General features: G+C 37.6%; 3 protein-coding genes across 4 annotated transcripts; 1 reads left to right on the top strand and 2 right to left on the bottom strand.

Moving 5' to 3' along the window:
* Window positions 1-2432: 2432 nt before the first annotated feature.
* On the bottom strand, window positions 2433-6213 carry LOC149041752 (uncharacterized). Of its 2 annotated transcripts, none has more exons than XM_089180995.1 (4): window positions 6138-6213; window positions 5845-5950; window positions 4828-4898; window positions 2433-3739 (listed from the first exon to the last, which is right to left on the bottom strand). In XM_089180995.1, the coding sequence occupies exon 4, from the start codon at window positions 3710-3712 to the stop codon at window positions 2909-2911; it is 804 nt and encodes a 267-aa protein (XP_089037121.1). In that variant the 5' UTR covers window positions 3713-3739; window positions 4828-4898; window positions 5845-5950; window positions 6138-6213; the 3' UTR covers window positions 2433-2908. The 2 variants fall into 2 exon arrangements, with proteins under 2 accessions (XP_089037121.1, XP_089037122.1); XM_089180996.1 differs by having other exon boundaries at window positions 5900-5950; window positions 6138-6191.
* Window positions 6214-6975: 762 nt separating this feature from the next.
* LOC113671884 (cGMP-dependent protein kinase) lies at window positions 6976-14363 on the bottom strand. Its single transcript, XM_089180997.1, has 13 exons — window positions 13777-14363; window positions 13397-13486; window positions 13154-13229; window positions 11851-11914; window positions 11395-11479; window positions 10906-10982; window positions 10682-10718; window positions 10088-10151; window positions 9890-10000; window positions 9446-9469; window positions 8828-8946; window positions 8325-8413; window positions 6976-7847 (listed from the first exon to the last, which is right to left on the bottom strand). The coding sequence occupies exons 1-13, from the start codon at window positions 14157-14159 to the stop codon at window positions 7717-7719; spliced, it is 1350 nt and encodes a 449-aa protein (XP_089037123.1). The 5' UTR covers window positions 14160-14363; the 3' UTR covers window positions 6976-7716.
* A 137-nt stretch (window positions 14364-14500) lies between these two features.
* LOC149041751 (CTP synthase-like) lies at window positions 14501-20753 on the top strand. Its single transcript, XM_089180994.1, has 5 exons — window positions 14501-14745; window positions 17736-17814; window positions 18803-18973; window positions 19577-19674; window positions 20604-20753. The coding sequence occupies exons 1-5, from the start codon at window positions 14659-14661 to the stop codon at window positions 20736-20738; spliced, it is 570 nt and encodes a 189-aa protein (XP_089037120.1). The 5' UTR covers window positions 14501-14658; the 3' UTR covers window positions 20739-20753.
* The last annotated feature ends 1272 nt before the right edge of the window (window positions 20754-22025 follow it).

Genomic DNA, 22025 nt, shown 5'->3' with positions numbered 1-22025 from the left:
AAACGAGATCTCTACCTAAGCTATTTTTTTAGCGAGATACCGCAGCTTGAAAATTCTGGTAGGTGTCCCGCAGTCGTCTGCGAATGATATTTAGCTGTATAATAAGTTTAATTATATACGCATTTTGATCGGTTCTTACACATGATTTATCAGAGGATAGACGCATAGATGCTGTCACCATCTACAAATTTTGCTTCTTTGTCAAATAAAACAAATAGATTCCATGTTGCTGCGGGTCTGTGCAGTGACAGATCAGAGAAGACGTCAAAATGTGGTAGGCACATCAGTGACCGACTCAGATGCGTCTCTTGCAACACTTTCGTAGCTTAGAATCTATTTATCGATTACACGATTTGTAAGCCCAAACGCTCGTGGCCATAGCAGCCTATTTCAGTCATTTGTCGCTGGAATCAAGCGAGAGAGGAAAATTGGCGACTTTCGCTCCAAATTAAGTCGCAAAAACTTTCGCCATTTCCACCAGAACGATCGCGATTCAGGGCGCTGATTGTCCAACGGATCTCTACAGAGGCCGACTTTAGTAGACAATCAAAACCGCGGCTGGCGTCATAATGGTAAGATAATTTCCATTTGCAGTTTAAAGGGCACACGATAACTGAAAACAGTTGGACGTGCCCTCCCAGTTCTCAAGCCAAAATTGGTTCTCTCAAGGTCTGAGCAGCGCTACATCAGGAAAAGTGTTGCGCGCTTCTCTCATTGCCTCCTCCGGAAGAAAGGACACCTTGCATCTTTTGAGTGCGAAATGCATGGTTCAAACATGTCCCACCATTTCTATTCGAGTTCGTTTGTACATCGGCTTGGAATTAGGAGAGAGTGTACAAGGATTTTGTGGTAAGGGAACTTTGATGTTTTGCGAAATCTAATTTTGGCAGCATTACCTAAAAATAAAATTCTTAAATGCAGTCTATCGTCGTTCCACTTCATTCTCGTTATTCCTCATCATTTCACGGCATTCCTTATCATTCATGGTCATTTGACGTCATTCTCGCCATTCCTCGTCGTTTGACGTCATTCCTCATCATCCATCGTCATTGCCCATCATTAATGTCTTTCCATATATGTATAGTATCGCATTACATATCATTTACGTCATTAGACATCTTCTATCGGTATTACGCATCATAAAGCGTCATTCTATATCATTTACTGTCACCACACGCTCCTTTATTTGCGCGTCTTATCCCTCGTTCAACTTACCTTTCGCGCCTGGGTTCTCCTCGCTCTCACCTTGTGCTTGCCTCCGACCCTCCAATGTCCTGATAACCCAAAAGAATAACACTGTTTTTCTAGGCCAATCAATAATTTTGCACACGATCGGTGGAAAAGTTCAAGACATTCTCCAGGCATTCTAGTTGATCTGTAGATGATTCGTAAATCTACCCAAACCCTAACAAATTTGTAACATGTTTGTAAAAGGATTTGCTGGGTCTGATATAATTTATATAGGCTGAGAAAGTCTTGACATTTGCTAAAACTTTTATCTACATTGCGAGCAAAGGGTAATTTTTGGAGTGAGGGTGGTGGATGGGATCCAGACACTGTCAGGTGTTACTGCCAGGTAAAACTTGCTCTGCTATCTGAGGTAACAAAGCAGGTTTTTATGGAAGCATACAGAGACAACATCCCCAAACAGAGCAAGCTAGCGGACAGTATTAGTTTCTATGGAACTATAGAACTATTCTGTTCGTTCAAAAAATTAACACTTTTTTTGTCAAATACTAGGAACTATTTCCTATTTCATGATTTGTGTTTGAAATACACTGAAGTGAACTACACTTCCGCTTCATTTACAGCTCAGTCATTTAGACGTTTAATTTGTTCAGGAGAAGAACATGTTTATTCGGTGATCAAAAGAGGAAGTTTTCATCAATACTGACGAAAATTTGTATGAGACCATTATAACTCTTTCTTTTTTACACTTGTTACCAACGGCAATTTTGACGCCCTTTGTTGAAACAATGAATTGCATTTGATCCTCTTCCCTCGAATTTCCCAGCCCTTTATGGTATTTTTGTTCACTCAAGCTCCCACAACGTTTTTACCCCTTAGTAAAACAGCATTGTGCCTCATCTCCCCATCGGGAAAAAGCTTGTCTATGGTAAAGGAAAACAATACTTAGCTAGTACAAAGCAAAGCAAACCGCGACGTGTTCTTTGAGTAACGGCTAAAGTTGCCCTGCATGCCCTGTTTATCAAATCATTCAGCGTTAAAACGTTCTTAACAGAAAGTGAGAGAAGTTTTAGTTTTAATTTTGGTAGAGCATCGGAGCGCGGAATCCAAAGGTCTGAGGTTCGATTCCTCATGGGAACTCAGAACTTTTTCTTTGTCCCACGCTCGTAACAAGACGAAAGATATTTTTGTGTCCTCCCTCTTTCTCAATTTAATCATGTGAACAAAAATAAAGGCTATTGAGATTACGAAAATCATCCCTACTTTATTAAGCATTCTACAATTTATTATTTCCTCATTCTTTTCTCTGAGAACTAATAAAATAAGCTAACGCTAAGCTATACATTGTTTTCGTGTTGACCCTTTTGACCAAAATTACATTAGAATTTAAAATGGTTTCGCTATATCACTCTAACCTCAATACCCGGCGACTCTCAAATGGCTTGCAACTGATTTAACTAGCTAGAAATTACAACTTTTTCATTAGAATCTATGATCATGCATTGAGGTCCCATGTGATGTATTTGAAGTTCCCATTAACAAGGATAAAGCAGACAAAAAGGACACCTCTCTACACTGACAATTCGTCACAAACGCTAACAACAAGGGTGCAATTCAAACTTGAAATTGAACTGTAACAATGAGTTAATAACGACTGTAATGAACAAAGGCAAATCCTATTAATCTAGGAAAGACTGTATACTGACATCACACACCAGGGTCATAGCCGTGACTTTACGACGGGAGCCACCGGCTGTTGCTTCTTAAGTATCATGTCTAGAACCACTGCAAGTGCTGCATAGGACATGACTATCATTACGTGAGCTTTCCATACATTATAGCCCGTGTTGTCCAGCAGATCATTTTCAATTCCCCAATCCAAACACACCCTTCTCCTTAATATTTTTTCGCAATGTGAAAGAATCTTCAAGAGTTTTTGCGGCTCCCACTCTTCGGAAGGAACTTGACCGTTATTCTTTACTAGGATCAAGTATTGAAGAAACATACAAGTAAATTTATCGATAACACGACAGGCATCTTCTATTGAGAAGTGTGCATCATTATCATGAATAAAGTAGCCCTTCTCATTCAGTTTGATCGCAGGAGTAAGTTTGCGAAATTCCCTTCCCAATAGGTTATCCTCGGAAAATAATTCATGTTGATCTTTGTGATAATCACGAATTAGTTCCTTGTCATACCTAATTACGTTACGTATTCCTCCAGTATCTTTTATCAATTTCTTTGGGGGTGTCTGCTTGTTTGGTAGTATTTTGTCATCGACGTATTTATTTAAGGCGACTTTATACCTTTGGTCCAAACCGGGCTTTGATTCATTCTCTCGAATACATACATTTTCCCTTACACATTCTACAGATATCTTTACACTTCTATCTACGACTTCTCTTTCGTTTTCAAATATCTTGGAAATTTTGGAAAGAAGAGTTCTTTCAAACTCTTTCGGTTGGAGACCCTTTTTCATTAGAGCGGCCTCAAACCGCGGTAGCTCGGTCCAGGGACGATCCATTATTCCTTCTCAGCGAGCAACGAGGATCTATAGAGAAATAATGATGACAATGATAATAATTATTATACGTACAAAGAGGGTGACTAAATATATCATATAACCTGGTTCACAGGCTAGATGCAAATTCACACGTAAATGTAATTGCAAGTGATGTTCACACATCCAACGCAAATGTAAGGAAATTGAGATACGCAAGCGCAGTGGCAGTGTTTTTTTGCAAGATTTCCGACGATGATAAACCCTTAGCCGAAGAATTTGCCGCAATATATTAAATACTTCTGGTTTTCGTTTATAGAACTCCAAGGGGACAAATTTAGTCTCCAAAACTCGAAAAGTAGAGCTCGGATGATTGAATGTGTTAGGCCAATTTTTTTGAGAAGGGCGATGTCTATGTGTTTTTATTCCACTACTATGACGTTTAACCAAATACGGTCATAAGAACGCGTAAAATATGCCTTAGCATTACACTAAAGAGCAGGCCGGGAAAGTATAAGGAGCAACAAAATGGCCTCAATGAAGGATGCCAACTTTGAAGTTGTCTTTCAGGAGGAGTTTTTCTTTTCTATGGGGAAGGTACTGACTAAGAAAATCTTGTTGGAACACCATCGGCGACAACATAAACTCGTCTGTTTAAAGATTTTCTGATATCTGCTCGCCTAAAATGTAGCGAACAAACTTATTTCCCCCCTACGATCGGTGGCAAACTCCTTTCCTTCGTATCGACGAATTGCATGGATCCACTGTCTTCTCCCCATGGGCTACCAAGGAATCTAAAAAACCAAACATTCTCTCCTACAGAAGAATTTCCTCCCTTTTGTTGGCATCCAGGAACATAAAAAGTCGCAGGCATAGCTTACAGAACAGAGAATATACTGAAAACAAACGCATCACTTTTCAAGAGCTGCGTTTTCAAGGCAAAACCCGAGACTCGACTAGCCCCGCTCCACTGAGTAGTCAGCAACGTATGTATTAGGTTTAATGATTACCAGTATAATGTACTTCAACCAGAATAGCCTAGTTTTGGGGACATCTGTGTATGTGTCATCTGGTAATAGTGGCTATTGTCGCTTGAGCTTCGATTGTTAATTGAACTTTTCTGTCTGCATTTTCCTTACCTTAAAGCTGTAGCAGTATCACGTCCCAGTTGAGTTCGGGAAGTTTAAGCGTGTTCCTGTCAAAAGGTGACCTAAAATTGAAGACTCAACATAATCAGATCATCATTCACCCACAGGCGGCCTAAGCTCACGTCTCGAGAAAAAGCCAACGATGAATTCATGAACGCGTCACGCGTTGTGTGACTCGGTGTTAAGTTACGGGAGGAACCGTTGAAAATTTGAACACGTTATAAGGAATAGTATGGGGAACGAAATATGGTCGATTTACAACGATAAATATTTCGAAATATGAATATTTTACACGTAAAATCGATAAAACTTACCATCACTGTTATCCATGTCTTTTGACATGGATAACAGTGATAGTAAAGCAAGCTTGAAACGACAGAAATCGTCAGAAACTATGACGGATACACAGGGTATGAGTAAGTTTTATTGATTTTATCTGTAAAATATTCATATTTCGAAATATTTATCGTTGTAAACGATAGACGGTAGAGAAACGATCATTTGATGCATCAAAATAAAAAAAAACTGATGCAAAGCGAAGAAACAATCTGCCCACATATATGTACCTATTTTCTCATGTGTAGTTTCTGGGGTTTCCATCGCACTACTACAGTGACTTTTTAGGTAGGCGCATCGAAGCAAAAAAAATGTCAAACAAAACAAATAAAGCAGCAGGAGGAAATTGTATTCGCCTTAATTTAATGTTCTTTTGTTCACGCAGAAACTTTAACAAGCAAGTCTCGACTTCGTGTACTGTCATTAACCCAGTTTTTCTGGCGCGCACTCATACTTATTGAACGAGGCTCACACTAGTTGGGAGAAAGTGATTTCTCTTATGAGTTTAAGTAGCTTATTGCGCCCAATTACTTACGAGAATATATTTCCTCTCGAGCAGTCACCTCCATAATACGGCATTGTAGACTCTAATCTACAATTAGCTGCATGCATGCATAAGAAATGATGTGCAGGCACATTAGAGAATGATTTAATGTACAAAAACTCTTCTACCTTTTTAAAAGAGCCTCGACAGAAAGTCAAACTGATCTGTTCACATTTTCCTGACCTTCACGATGTAGTGATATCACGCTCCTTCAGGCTTCGACGTTCCGTCGAACTAAAGGCAAAGATTGAAAGAACACATGTAAGACGCATCAATATCAAATCATCCTTCACATGATTTAAATAATAACACTTTGTGATCATGATCAACTCCCCCCGCCCCCCACCACCATCCAAACTGCATGGCTGTTACAGAGATCCTCATTATCTTTGAGGGAAAATCTTAGAGAAAAACACCTCACCGTATTCAGTAATAGTCTAAATTCTCGATTGCACTTTAAATTCGCAAGAAAGCAGAATCTGGCACTGCGCATCTTATCTACGAATGGTTTTTATGCGTGACTGGCGCGGGAACGTCAGCAAAATGCATGGCGGCTTTTGTTCTTTTATAGCCAGAGGCTCCCTTATATCATAATAGCACTTACTTGTGGTGGAAGTGTTGCACAAGTATTCAAAGACGTTTGGTCAAGGTTCGAGGCTTCGTTGATTAAAAATTTCAATCTTTACTTTTCAGTGTATACATTTTAACCTTTGCATTGTCTAGAACCTTTTCATCCACAGAGGGGCTAGGTGGTCTTGAAAAGATTTTTAGTTTCGCTGCTGTGGCTAATAAAGCAAACTATAAGAAAAACTTGTTAAGTACTCCACTTATGTGCTGCCCCTGAAGGGATACGAATTAGCTTAAGGTGTAGTTGCTGTGCCTTAAATTAGATTTCCTGCAGCTACTCTTCAATTTTTTAGCCAGCCTCCTATGCAGTTTGGGCGCCCAAGATACTGCAGAAAAACGAGAGTAGATCGTTCTAAAAAAGGAATTGTGAAGAAAGTTTAAAAACAGTGAGAATATTGTAATAAAATATGTAGTTATTGTTCATCGTGGCGTAAGATACGAGATGAACTTTACTCATTTGTCTGACGATGGAGTCACTTTGGATGTTGATCGCGACGTTTTTAGTGAGAATATTGAAAGAAAATGGAGGCCGGAACAGATCTCAAAAAAATGGGAGGTTGCGGTCCAACCGGGAGGGTTGGAATCTCTGGAATCGAGAAATGGGTGTTGACGAAGAATGAAAGGTGATGACGTTGAATGACAAATATTGACCGCGTTATTTTCATATGTACATGTGTTAATCTATGCTTACAATACAAACTTTGGTAGATATTTAAACGAGATCTCTACCTAGGCTATTTTTTTAGCGAGATACCCCAGCTTGCAAATTCTGGTAGGTGTCTCGCAGTCGTCTGCGAATGATACTTAGCCGTATAAGCTTAATTGTGTACGCATTTTGATCGGTTCTTACACACGATTTATCAGAGGATAGACGCATAGATGCTGTCACCATCTACAAATTTTGCTTCTTTGTCATATAAAACAAATAGATTCCATGTTGCTGCGGGTCTGTACCGTAATAGATCAGAGAAGTCAAAATGTGGTTGGCACATCAGTGACCGACTCAGATGCGTCTCTTCCAACACTTTCGCAGCTTAGAATCTATTTATCGATTACACGATTTGTAACCCCAAACGCTCGTGGCCATAGCAGCTTATTTCAGTCACTTGTCACTGGAAATCAAGCGAGAGAGGAAAATTAGCGACTTTTGTTACAAATTTAGTCGCCAGAATTTTCGCTATTTCTACCAGAACGATCGCGATTCAGGGCGCTGATTGTCCAACGGATCTCTACAGAGGCCGACTTTCGTAGACAATTAAAACCGCGGCTGGCGTCACAACGGTAAGATGATTTCCATTTGCAGCTGAGAGGGCATACGATGACTGAAAACAGCTGGACGTGTACTCCCAGTTCTAAAGGCATAATGGTTTCTCTCAAGGTCTGAGCAGCGCTACATCAGGATAAGTGTTGCGCGCTTCTCTCACTGCCTCCTCTGGAAGAAAGGACACCACGCATAACTCTACCGCCTTAACCCACCCGGTCACAGGCATTGTGTCGTTCTTCCCTAAAGCAGGATAGATAAGACAAATGATAAAGCATTATTCTAACAATTCCACTAATAAGGTTGGCCAATATTAACTGACTGAGTTCATGCAGGAGCGACTGAGACCACTCTAACTTCCCCCGGATCAGAAGCCAACCATCAAAAGTGATTCCCCCAACATTTTGTAAGATTTCAGTGACGGTTTGATGGTACCCACTTTATAGTCCTTGGTACCCAAGTACACAATAACCTCGGCTAAGAATCGAACACGAACATTCGATCCGCGGTTTAACAAGGCTCGATTTGCGCCGTTTTCTCGGATTCTGTCGTTGGTCCTTCCGAGGAACAACTTTGGAGGGAGTAACGTGCACTCATTACTCTACCGGCGGATGGTAATCTTGCCTGTTCTGTGATTTTAATGAAATATTTTTATACAATCCTTTTGTAGCACAGAAAAAAGAAAAAAAGAAAGAAAAAGAATAGTAACCATACACTTACAAAAGACTTTTTTGAGTTCCACCGAGTGAGAGGTTGACGTGTCACCATCCATTACAACTGAACTTCCTTGAAGAACAAAAAATAACGTGCTACCTAAAGAAAACGAAGAAAAAAAATTCGAGCCAATCTTGCCGTGATATCACAGAGCATTTTCCAATCTAAAAAGTGAACGTTAAAAAGGCAAAGACTAAGTTATGTCAGTGATAGATGCGTGGTTTCTTTGGTGCTCCTTGCTTATCCTAACTCTGGATACCTCACTCAAACCACAACAGAGAGGGAAACGAGAACTTGATGAAACGAAAAGTCTAATGAGCATAACAAGCGCCCTGCACGTGCGTTTTAAAACATCGTAAATTTTCTGCCTGTCCTATTGAAATCAGCCAAGTTTGCATAGTAAGAGAATACTCAAAACTCGGCAGCGCCTTTAGGATCATCAAAATCAACCGTATATCCAGGTCTTAGTTTAATATAAATCATCAAGCTGCATTGATACTAAAGCGCACTTGCCATCTTGGTACTCTCTCTCTGTAAGAACAATCTCGCCAGCTGGAACTTCTTTAATCGTCATGGATAACGCAAGAATGTAAAGGAATCCTGCCGGGCATGTTTTGAACTCTTCTGTCTGTGGAGAGAATAAGCGGAATCAGTTCAGGTTAGTAGTTTCTAAGATGCATTCCCCTCACTTCCAGCGAGCTCCTATCCTTTTAGCCGAAGATTTAAATAAGCACCCAGGCACTTGCTAAAGGAAACATGGTATATATAATTGCATTTTGGTCATGGGGTGTTGGTTTTTGTAGAGAGAGGAAAATACCTGGACCGCAGCAAGGAGAGTTCCAACAAGGGCTACAACCAACAACAATCTAAACCCACATGAGAATCTACCTAAGCATTGAACCTTTGGCAAATCAGTGAACATCAGTCATTCTGCATTGCTAAATTCGAACAGAAATCTATGGCTCTGTGCTTTCGTTACAAAGATCTTACGATCTGCTATTAACAGCTAAGTGCTGTTCCTTATTTTATTTATGTACAGGAAGTTGGAAAATATATTTTGTGACTTTGGACTACAATAAAACTATACACGTAAAAGTACTTCTCTCTAATTTGAAGTTATCATTTACCTGTTTTAAGGTCATTCTCAATATCTGAAGAGAAAAGAAAACGATTTAATTTTTTCATTTATATCGAAAAAAAAACGTTGTGGCAATTTATTGGTGAAAGACAATGATTCTGATAATCTGGTTTAATCAATTCCTTCCTAGTAGGTAGTCATCTAGATTTAATACTGTGGGATCAATCTTTAAAGAAATCTGAAAACAAAGTTCATGAAGGTTTTTAGGTCAATTCCAATACCATGGGTCATTAAGGCTTTTCTTGGTTAGGGTATATGTGAAAGGAAAGACCCCTCAAGGAGTGGAGACAAAGACCTTGCCCCTTGCACTTATCTCCTCTCGCCTGAGGAACAGTATTAACAATTACCTGTGTTTGGGAGGCTAGAGACTGGGAGAAAGATACAAAAGTTATATACAGATACTAGTATCAAACATCCACAAGACGAATCAAACCTCCAGATCTAATGCTCCCATGTACTTTGAATACAGTGTGCTATCTCTCTGGTTTACATGTTGTTTCCATTTCACACTAAGCTCTTGGAGTAATGTTGCCTCCGCTGAGAACTGTGGAAAAAAAATTCAACTTGAATTTGGAATTTAAAGTGACCTCTAAGAAACTACCTGTAATTCAATGATAAAAAATAAATAAACCTGGTTAATGGCATCATGGAAGTTTTCCTCACGAAGGAGAATAATCTGGCATGGCCCAGCTGCCCTGTGAAAATAATTTACAAGGAGTGAATTTCTGTTGTGTACAGATCAATATCAAGCCCCTCACTATAATGAAATTAAGACATGTATTACTATTCACTGTAATTGTCTTAGGAGGAAGTCAAACAACAAATCAGGGTTTTTAACTTATTCCCGTTGGAAGATTATTTGCCGAACTGGGCCGGGTTGTTCAAAACTGGGTTAAGATAACCCAGGGTTAGTGTAAAATCTGATTTCAGATCTGATAGCTTTAAAAAAAAATTCAGACGAATTCTTTTGTCTAGAATACAACTATTTGATGCTCTAAAAGGAACACAAGAAATTATCCCAAAAATGCTTTTGAATATAGGAATGAAGAAACTCAGATTAAAATTTAATCTTGGGTTAGCGCTAATTAGCCTTCAAACAAATGGGCCCTGGGATTTAGGAGAAAGCCAAAATTCAATTTTGACAAAGTATGGGAAGAACATACCTGCCAACAATTCCTTCATTTTTCTTTAACTAGGAGCTATGAAAAGCACACATTTTGCCTACCTTACAGTAGATCTTCTCTCTGTACCAGTGAAGAACCCTGAGGGGGGAATTAATGAACTATGATAAATTTATGACGTATAAAGTTGTGTTACAACTAAGTGATGATTTATTCTAAACATAGTTTTATCTTGCACCATTACAAATCACTTACAAAACACTTTTCCACTGAATAAAAAAGAGAAAGAGAGGTATTGTTTGAGTGTGTCTCATTATCACTAATATACCTTCCTCTCCAAAGGAAAATCCTCTTTCTCCAGCATCAAATGTGGCAACATCCTGGTTATTTTTGGAGAAGTTTACTCTAAATGCAGAACAGTAGTAATATAATTTTTATAATCATCCATTAATTTTGATCACAGATTATTGGTAAACAGCTTCCACTTTCAAAAATGGAAGGGTTCATACTCATAAAGAGAACATAACTATGAGAAATTAGGAGGAAAACTTATCCCAGCTTATCCCAGTTTTTGTAGCATAAATTAGCTGCAAGTAATTGCCACTTGGAACACCCCTGGAAGAGACACCAGTCCATCACAGTCAGTACTTCGTCAGAACTCCCTCAAGAAGAGAGTCACTGTGCAAATAAAGTGTCTTGTTCAAGAACACAACACAAAGACCTGGCTGGCTCTTGAACCCAGGCCTCTTGTCATAAAGTTCTCTGCACTTCCTACTTGGTTATACAATGGCCTATAAATAAAATGCAACATACTTACCGCCCGTGCACTAGAACAAACATTTCCTGTCCTTTCCAGCCTTCTTTGAAAATAATGCTGTTGGGAGGATACAACACAATAACCGCTGCAAGAATAACACTTGTATAAAATAACAAAGCACAGGAATCAATTACAACAAACAAGTCATCAAATAAATGAAAAAAAACTTTTTTAATTTCCAATGGACTGGATCAAGCTGAACATTGGACTATTGATACAGCAGAAGAATAGACCTCAGAATTCCCTAGAACAATACCAGTTCAACCCTTCATCCCAAGATCTGAAATTTAATTCTCCAAACTGAAGACCATGCATTTCTTCATTGACTAGTTCTAAGAATTTAAATACCAACCACTTCCATCTTTAATCTCTATTTTTAGCTTTAGTTTGGTTTGATTTAGAAAAGCATTCTTCTCCAAATCAGGAAACTTTCACACGTGTTTTCTTTTAACTGACCTGGCTTTACAGTTTTAACTACAGCTTTCAAAGATTCTTTTCCCCAGCCATGAAGTATAGGAGACTAAAAAACCAAAAAAACCAGCAAATACAAATGAATCATAAACAGCAGTACAGAACAATAGTTCACAGTTGCACTTTTATATATATGGCCTGATTTAATCAGTGTATCAGACTAAATACACCTATATAAATGAGGGCAAGTTTTTGAAGAAACTGTGGTGTTGCATCAGTAGGGTATAAGTTTATAATGTTAATCATAACCATTACAATTTCCTCAAACGTGATTGGTGCATTAGCTGCTTTATTTTTGACTAATCATTCTGTAGAGCTGTAATTGGACAGTGTAATCAGACAGTTGGCTGTAATTGAATGGTTGAAGTAGCCAATCATACTATGTCCACTCAGCCAAATCCACCAATCACAGAATTAATCACAATAATCATAGCAACAACCACTTATCCTAAAATAAATTGTGGAATTTCCAAAATGGAGAAAATTTTTTACTTTAGACATTGTCTCTACCAGAGATATTTGACCTAAATGAATTTGTTGTTTTTTAAAATTGCAATGGTTGTGATTAATTGGTTGACAGGACCTCTTGTTGTCCAATTCTGTCTGTGATCATACTTGTGATTGACAAATTGGACTCCCGCTTCATGGTTGTCTAATTTTTTTAATCACTCTTATGACTACAGACTGAATTGGACTCCACTTGGTCCAATTACCATTATAAATTGGCCACTAGGAGGGGTTTCCAAAGCCTTTACTCAGAGCAAGTGAAAAAAGGGCTAATACTCAAAAGTTCTGCTCATGGAACTCTTCATTGTGGCCTATTTACATTATTGATATCTATATTAGTCAAAACTATCACAAAATTTTCAAATGTGATTTGTTGTCACCAGCCTGATTTAAGCACTAATAGGACAGTGTACACATCGCGCTTGTAATTGGACAGTGTAATAGGACAGTTAAAGGGACAGTTATGCCTGTGTAAGTGGACAGAATGCATTGTGCGTGCCCTGTTGTCTTGCATTTCACTGAGTTAACTGTTGTTGTTGTTGTTTTTTTTATGAAAAAGTACAACCGATGTCTAGTTTCTGTCTCAAATTTTGCAATAGTTTTAATTAATTGGTAACAGGACTTCATGTGATCCAATTCTGTCTGTAATCATACTCGTGATTAACAAATTGGACTCCCACTTTGCAGTTGTCCAATTTTGTAAATCACTTAAATGATTACAGACCAAATTGGACTCCACTCAGTCCTAATATCATTATATAGTAGTGCAAGATAATCAAACCTTTTGCAATACATCTACTGCAATTTCCCTTGACAGTTGGTGGTTGTTAAACAGCTTACTAGTGTCCAGGTATCTCCTATAACAGTAAAAAATTCCTTTTAAAAGCCATCATCTTTACACATTATTGAACAATTTAAAAGGAACAGACTGAAATTCCTTAGAGTGCAACTTTGAAAACAAGCTTGAGGAATAAAAACAAAGCTGGTTTAACTGAGTGATTATTTAAACATGACCTCCACCAACCTCTGTTGAAACCACTGCAGTAGCGTCACCTCACTGGGAAATGTGAGAAGCCGACGGGCATCAGAGGTCTTCAGAAGCAACAACATGCACCTGGCAGTTTCAACCCAAAAAAATGTTATGAAGATGCAATTTACTTCCATGGCATTTCCAAAAGTTAACCCTTTCACCCACGAACTGACTAATGAGTGATTTCTTCTCAAAATTATACCAATAAATTATTAAGAGGACACATAGTGGAAATAAACAGAATTATAAATTAGGGGTTATTGAATGATATGCAGAAAATTCTCAGAGCTTAAATTGTGCGAAATTTATGGCTGACTGCGAGGAGAATTAAGACTGAGATCTGGATGTTGAGATCGTTTTGTATCAATACCAACCTGTTACATGACCACACATCAGCAGTGCAATTCATATTAAATAGCGCCGAAACTTCACCAAAGCAGTCACCGACTTGAATTTCCCTCAGGGAAAATTTCTTGTTTTCACTGAAAACAGTCACACTACCCGACACCAACACATATATTCCAGGTGGCTCTTGGCCTTTACTTAGAAGAATTTCTGGAGCTTCACCAGTTTCCATCAGCTCTACTCGTCTGATCACTTCTTCTCGAACACTTTTGTTTAGGACGAGAGGCAGTCTGTTTAAACAGCCAGTAAGTGCGACAATAGCTTCTTGTGGAAGCGCAGGATTGACGGACGATGCTAAATTAGAGCGTACAAGCTGACTTTCGCGTCTATTGGAACTCTGTTTGTTTCCCATTTCTTTTCGTTCAGGGTACTTTCCACGTGGTTCAATCGGGTCAGTTTTGCTGTTTTTAAACCAACCCAAAATAAACGAATTGCCCACAAGATGATTGAAATCAAAACAGAAGAACTAATAAACTTTGGCGTCGTATGCAGGTACGGTAAAATTTAGCAGCCATTTTAATCTTGTGTTTACCGCGTAGACCCGGGAAACAACCTCTTTCTTATGCCGAGTTCCGAATTCTTCCGAACTTTTCCGAGAGACCGACAAGTTGTTAGTCATGACTTGTTAATTTATGAAATCGACATCATCTTACTCGTTGACCAATGAGGAGCGAATTGTTCGCATAAAACCAACACGTGCCGTGTAAGTTGATAGCGCAGTTCTCGAAGAGAGCAGGGCGCCGCTTACTCCCGGAGGGTTAAAATAATTTTAAGAAAAGTTTTCCCCTGTTTTCCAATTTTTTGAGGAACCTAGATACTGGGTTTAAAAGCTGCTATACTTCTGCTCAAAGATGAAGTATATTCTGGTTACCGGTGGCGTTATTAGTGGGATCGGAAAAGGTGTTATCTCTAGCAGCATCGGAGCTCTATTAAAAGGAGGTCAGCATTAGATTCCATCCACCAAAACCACCTTGGTCGAGAGGGACTGAGATGGAATGATGGAAAAAAATTACGAAGCTACGACAACATGCCGACTTATCCCGATGACCCAAGTGTATTATTTGTTTGGGAAATTGCGTCAAAACTTTTTACTAAAGAAATGGTAAGTATTAATTTATTGTTCGATTGTAGTATTATAAAACATTTTACGCAATTTTATGCAGATATTTCACGTATTTAAAAGGTGCTTAGATGTTACGTAGTTTTGGTGGATGTCATTAGGGAACATCCACCAAAACTTTGACCAAAACCATCAACAATATATTTTTTACATTTTATCTATAGCCATTGTTAGATGTTCAGGGAGACAAAAGATTTATACCACTAATTAGCAGTTAGTGCTCTGGCTAATTATTTTTTATGGTGCACAATTGCTGACCGACCAAACGTTCATAATGATTATCATAACTCTTAACACATAGAATAAAGTGGTTTTGGTGGATGTTTCTCTCCATCCACCAAAACCACCACAGAAATTTCTGCTACTTCCTTACAGAAGACTGATGTGACCTGCTATTTGGAGTACATAACCACAATCTATTTCTTTGTATGTAGAGATATTTTGGAAAGTTCTTGAGTCAGCACCTTTTATTATTGAAATCATAATCATAACATGTTGCATAATATAGAATACAAAAGGTTCTGGTGTGGTAATCATGTAATCTTGAAACAGGAGAGTTTTTAACTAACTTAAACTGATTTAAACAAACATTTGCAACAAAATTCCAGGTCCAGAAATTTCTTCCACTATTTCTGCCAAAATCATAACCTTTAAGTACAACAAATCAGCACATTAGTAATTGTTATCAGGGGTCTGAAAATCCTATAAATCTTTCACATTTATTTCAAGTAACCTTTAATTTCACATGGATGAATAAGTATACACTCAACATGCAGAATGTCTTACAGTTTACAAACTGTTTCCCTTTTTATGGATAGAGAGTGAAAGGCCTTTGCCACATTGGTGAATCAAACCATTGTATACCATGCATTTTGTGATAATTGTTTGTTTTTGCTCACAATACCCAGAAAAATGGAGGGGATAAATTTAGATAGCAAATTCTATGGTTAAAATTAAATAACATTGGAAGATCAAATTAACTTTGTACTGTTTAAAATTCAGTTTTGGTTTCTTGCTTATTCCAGCCTCTTGATATTCAAAAGCATTCCTTGTCATTTTTGTGTTCTTCTGTGTACATAACTTGAAAAATAAACACAGAGAAAGGAAACCACAAAGGATTAAACTTGAAGCTAAAGCAAAGTTTAAGTTGAGCCATAGCTGATCCAAATACTGAACACTTTGTATTGTAACCCATTTAGCAGTAAAGTTTATCTATATGTCTGCCAGCTTGTCACAAGTCTTACCCCTCTCCTTCAAAATTCTCTATAAATAAATTTTTCTTTGTGGTCCCTAATTGATGATTAGTATATTACAGCTCCTCAATTTTCCTCTCTCAAGTCAAGGTTACTCTAAATTTAACAAAGTAATGGACTTGATAAAACTCAAACTATAACTCAGCTGGCTGCTACTTGCAACCTTGATTTCTAGATATCAGTATACAATAATCAATATGTTATAAATAAGAACCCTAATGCTTAATTTTGCAGTGATCACCTTCCTCCTTTTCATTTGCAGACCAGACTGGAACCTCTATAGGTGTGTTTGCTTGTTTTGAGTGGGGATGGAAGAAAAGGAGTCATGCCGCATATCTGATTTATTAAATCGCATTTGTTCTGTTTATACATGAGTAGAACTACCTTGTTCTCTGAAAAAAATAAAATTTCTCGCATTTTTATCTGTGCTTCGCAGTCAAACTTCCTTGTGTCTTGGACAAGAAATCTTATATTCTTGAAAACAAAATCTTTGTTTCCAGCCTTCTGTAATAGGTAAATATAACAGTGTAAGATGAGTGTCAGTGTATTTCTCAAGTTATTTTTTGGAATGTGACAAAACGGAAGTGTCATAGCGTGATAAGGAGCAAACATATGATTGCTTGATAGAATGCAAAAAATGCAGAATTGCATATATTTTCTCCTTTGTCAGCAGCATATGTTAGTGAAAAGTTCTTACAATTGTTAACTTCTAAACCATCTTCAATTTAGCCAAGATTGAACTGTTATCACGTTTGTCATAAAAGTATTCTGAGATCAATGTCATATGACCCATTCATGTATTTGACCTTTCAAATTAGCAAGCCATAGTTGACAGAAACACAAAGGTTGAGGATAAAAAGAAATTATTAAATTATTATATACAGTACTTCTTCTGTATCTTTTCGTTTCCTTTTCTCTCCAGCTGTTCAATCTATGCCGTGCTGGCAATTGAACACTTTCCTTCCCAAAATTAGGAAAGGCACACCAGTAAAAAACGAATTTTTGCTCCTTAAATATCTCATGCATCTTCCCCCAGTATTTTGTGACTTCTGTTCGAGGAAGGAGATGTAAGCATTAAATTAACCCGAATGATTCCACGATTGTGGTATCATCCAAGCCATGCCAGAGGACTTGAACTAGACAAACTGGTGAGAATGCACAATAGCGATAGCAAAGCTTTGTAATGCTAAAGAGCTATATCAAATATATCTAAATATATGTTCCCGACACCTTTGACAGCTTTAAAGAAAGAAAACTTCGTCGTCAATCCTGTTTCAAATTCCGCAATAAGTTTAAGCGCCTCATCAACAGAATTTACGTATCCTAAATTATCTGCATGTCTACCATCAATGGTTCGCGACTTAAAATTCTCGCTATGCTGTTTCTGTTTGTTCCTCAAGAATCATGGGATTTACAGCTTTTGATGTTCGGCTACATCACTTGCGGATTTCCGAGAATCTTCGGTTGTGTTTTGCAAGTCATTAAATATTCCATCTCAGTCCCTCTCGACCGAGGTGGTTTTGGTGGATGGAATCTAATGCTGACCTTAAAAGGATGTGGACTGCACGTTACTTCAATTAAAATCGATCCTTACCTGAACATCGACGCTGGGACATTCTCTCCTTACGAGCATGGTAAAGTCCTTTTTTTTCGTACATCTGTTGTCAAATGAGCGGCTGATGGCGCCCGTTACATCTTTTGCGCGCGAAGTGCATGGTTCAAACGTGTCCCGCCATTTTTATTCGAGTTCGTTGGTACATCAGCTTGGAATTAGGAGAGAGTTTACAAGGTGTTTGTGGCAAGAGAATTTTGATGCTTTGCGAAATCTAGTTTTGGCAGCATTACGTAAAAAAAATTCCAAAATGCAATATGCGTCGTAAGTTGTAGTCACAACTGCACATGGTGAATGAATGACTTATGAATTGCTTTCAAGCATACTGGTAACTGGAAAATATAAGGCTTAAAGTACGCACTTTCCATTGCAATTTTAAATGCTTTCCTCGAATAAAAAAGGAATTTAAACAGGAAAGAATTCAAGTGCTTTTAAATCTTGTAGTTCAATCAGATTTCCTGTAGTTTGCTTCACGCGTTGCGATTCTGTGGGTTCACGCAATATTCGAATCAAGGCTTAAAAGCAGATAATTTTTCTCAAAATGTAGATTATGAGACATTGAATAACACATTACTTTATTTCCATCTTAAAATTTATATGATACCATTGTCCTAGGCCAAATCTGTTATACAAGATCTGATTATCACTGTATTTCCTGGTTTCTAAAATGGTCCACATTTTACACATGTTCATGGATATGGTTGGACAGGGAAACTGGTGTCGGATTTCATAAAGTTAAGGCTTTTTTCTAACCTTTTCTCAAAAATTGTGGTTTGACATCTGTTTGGCTTTTCTTTTGATGAGCTGGTAAACTTAAAATATACAGACAAGTTTGTTGTTGTGCAATATTTGTTGATGTTCAATTGCATGCTTCAGTTGCATGTTGTTGGTAACAGTTTAAAAGGGCCAGAGAAAACTTCAGTGATAACAAATCATAATTTTTAAAAATTATTTTGTCGTGTAACAGTTACATGTAATTAACTCAATATTTTAAACTTTCATCATTACAGGGGAAGTGTTTGTTTTGGATGATGGAGGTGAAGTAGATTTAGACCTTGGGAACTATGAAAGGTTCCTTGATGTAACTCTTCACAGGAGCAACAACATAACAACTGGTAAAATTTATCAGAGTGTGATTGATAAAGAGAGACGAGGGGATTACCTGGGTAAAACTGTTCAAGGTGAGTTAATTTTTAGTAATTCTTACTTTTAGCGTGCATCACTAAAGCATTGTTTTTATTATTTATTATTATAATTATTATTGTTGTTGTTGTTGTGGTTATTATTATCATCATTATCTTTATCATTGATATTATCATTTCATCTATTTTTTTGATTTTTTGCAACTTTTTTGCAATTATCTCAGAAAGATAACTATATAAACCATATATCTTAAGGGGACATGCTTTTCATAGGCCCTAAGTCCAATTTACACATTTGACTTCTGCTTCCTGCTACCAAGGCTCTTATGCAGAGACAAACCACCACAAAGAAAAAAATTTTTGTATCTGTGTGGTATACACCAATAGTAACATTTATTCACTATGATGAATAGTGATTGATAGTTACCTTGCTGCTTCATAGTTTAGTAAATATCCACCACTATTCACCTCCACTTTGGTGAATAATTGTTAATTATTGTATAATGATATGTATTCATCGAAATTAGAATCAGATTTTTTATTCCCAAATAAATATGGCTTTACTCATGTATATGTGGTGTAATTGATACTATAAAGTGATGGATCTATGTTATCTGATATTTGTTCTTTTGTAATGTACAGTGGTCCCTCATATCACTGATGCTATTCAAGACTGGGTAACAAAGGTGTCCGCTGAACCTGTTGAGAAGGATATCAAGGCTGATGTTTGTCTTATTGAGGTATAGTAATCTACTAATAACAACTTATATTTAGGGCAATTTCCAACTGATTGTCTGAAGTAATCAGTGATTGCTTTGGTTAACCTCAACTTTGTTCTGTGATTGGTTCTGAAATTTGCACCATCATCTCAACCAATTAATTAAACAATTGCAACTTAGTCATATGCAAAAACAAGCAATTTTCTTGTTTTTTTTTATGTTTTTTTTGACACTATGTTGAAAAATGGTCCAATAGTAAATTATTGTTCTCAGAGAAACAATGGATCATTGCTTAGATTTAATGTGAGAGTGCAAAATTGAGACTTAGTAGAGGTCAATATTCCATTGCCATGGGTTTGTTCTGATGTGGTTTCATGTACCTATGCCTACAATCAGGTTCGAAGGTTCTTGTATCAACATCCCTTGACTAAAATTGGCTTAAAAGAGGAACAGAATCCAAAAAAAAACTTGGACAAATTCTCAGGAGCAAAGCCAGCCCAAATGAAACAGAGGCCCTAGATTTTTAAAATGTTTCAAAATTCAGTGAGGGGACCCATTTACTCCTCTGAACAATTCTTCTTGGAGTTTTATTCTATCAAAGCATGTAACCTCTGCTGGAGACAGAGCACTGTGTTTTGATAGTAAGTGGACCCTGGAGTTCGATATGTATTTTTCTACAATTTCTTCAGGAAACAGGTTCAATTAGTCTGAAGTTTTGACATGTGGTTGTACATTTATCTCTGTTGTCTCTACTTGAGATGTGCATTACAATGTTAGCGATGTTGTTCCTAGACAAAATTTGAGGTTAGAGTTTGAAGGCTGAAGTTCATTGTATATGAATGTGTGACAGTTAATTGTTGTTTTAATCTTACAAAAATATAAGATGCTTGAATGTATAATGAATGCAAGCATTAGGTAATAATGGATTTTTTCTGTTGTATTTTTATAAGCTTGGAGGGACAATTGGTGACATCAAGGGTATGCCTTATATTGAAGCTTTCCGTCAGTTCCAGTTTAGAGTTGGAAGAGACAATTTTTGTGTGGTCCATGTCAAGTTGGTGCCTGAGGTATACTTTACTTCATAGGAATCTGTGCACATATCTAGTCCCCTTTCTTGTACACCAAGGGTTTTCATAACAGAGAGTTGATGGTACCAAAGATAGATGTAACTTAAGTTGTTACATGACTTGTAACAAATTGCCTAGGAAAACAGAAAGCAACAATTTCAAATTTCAAATGAAGTATAAACATACTATTTCTTTCCTTTAAGTTAATAAAGGCTGTATTAAATTTGTATTCCTCAGCCTGATTCTACAGGTGAGCAGAAGACAAAGCCTAAACAAAACAGTGTGCGGGAACTGCGTGGTTTAGGCCTGAGTCCTGATCTGGTAAGTTACTGGTCTCTTAACCTTTTGACCCCCAGGGTGATAGATGTCCACGACTGCAAATCCATTTACAGCGTTCCCGTGTTGTTATCAAACCAAGGAATTGTTTCATTTTTTTCCAAAAGGCTTCAATTGGAAATCAAGTCACGTAAACCAAGACATTTTATGGTGCAATGGAGAGAATAAGCAGAGAGGTTTAAGTGAGTGGGACTGTCTCGTAGTGCAAAGTACTACATATAGTAGTGACCAAAAAAAAAAACCCTTGTTGAAATTTTTTGAAGAATAATGATGATAGTCATAAACTCATCAATTAAATTTAATTGGTGTCAACATGGCATGTGTTTTTGTGTTGGATGGGCCTGGTAAGTTTTGTACTCATGGGTACAAACTACATAGGGTGTAATGAGTCAGTTATTTATCCTGCTGAAGGTCATGTTCCTGTTTGGAAATCCTCCTGGTAGGGATGGTACTGATGAACTTTTAGGGAGACTCTAGCTAACTCACATCCCTTTCTCCTCCTGTTGGTTTCCCTGTCAGTTCACTGTTCCTCATTTTACTACTACCTAATGGAGAGATGCTCTCTCAATGTAGAATGTTTTTCTCATGAACATGCGGAAAATAACTGGTGAGTTTTCTAACTCAACCCTGTAAACCAGAGTCCCAGGCCATTGTATTGCAATCTGTGGTGAAAGACTAAGTAACCCATGTGTTAGTTGGTAGTGATGTCATCAGTTTATGAGGGGTTCAGACATATTTAATCCTGTTGATACGGCAGGTAATTATTCATCAGTGTAGATTCTGTTAATTCTCTTTTTCTCTCTTGTTATCAGAGACCAGTGACTCCTGGATGAAGTTAAGATTGCTCTTGTTGGAAAGTACACAAAGTTAGAAGATGCATATATTTCTGTTCTAAAAGCTCTGAAACATGCATCCCTCCATTGTAACAGGCGTCTTCAAGTTGTGGTAGGTACCTTATAATCTGTTTAA

This window comes from Pocillopora damicornis, chromosome 8, assembly GCF_964200805.1.
Source record: "Pocillopora damicornis chromosome 8, jaPocDami1.2, whole genome shotgun sequence".
NCBI classification, from domain to species: domain Eukaryota; kingdom Metazoa; phylum Cnidaria; class Anthozoa; order Scleractinia; family Pocilloporidae; genus Pocillopora; species Pocillopora damicornis.
Note: the sequence above shows the minus strand (reverse complement) of the source record. Positions and strands in the feature narration are given on the sequence as shown.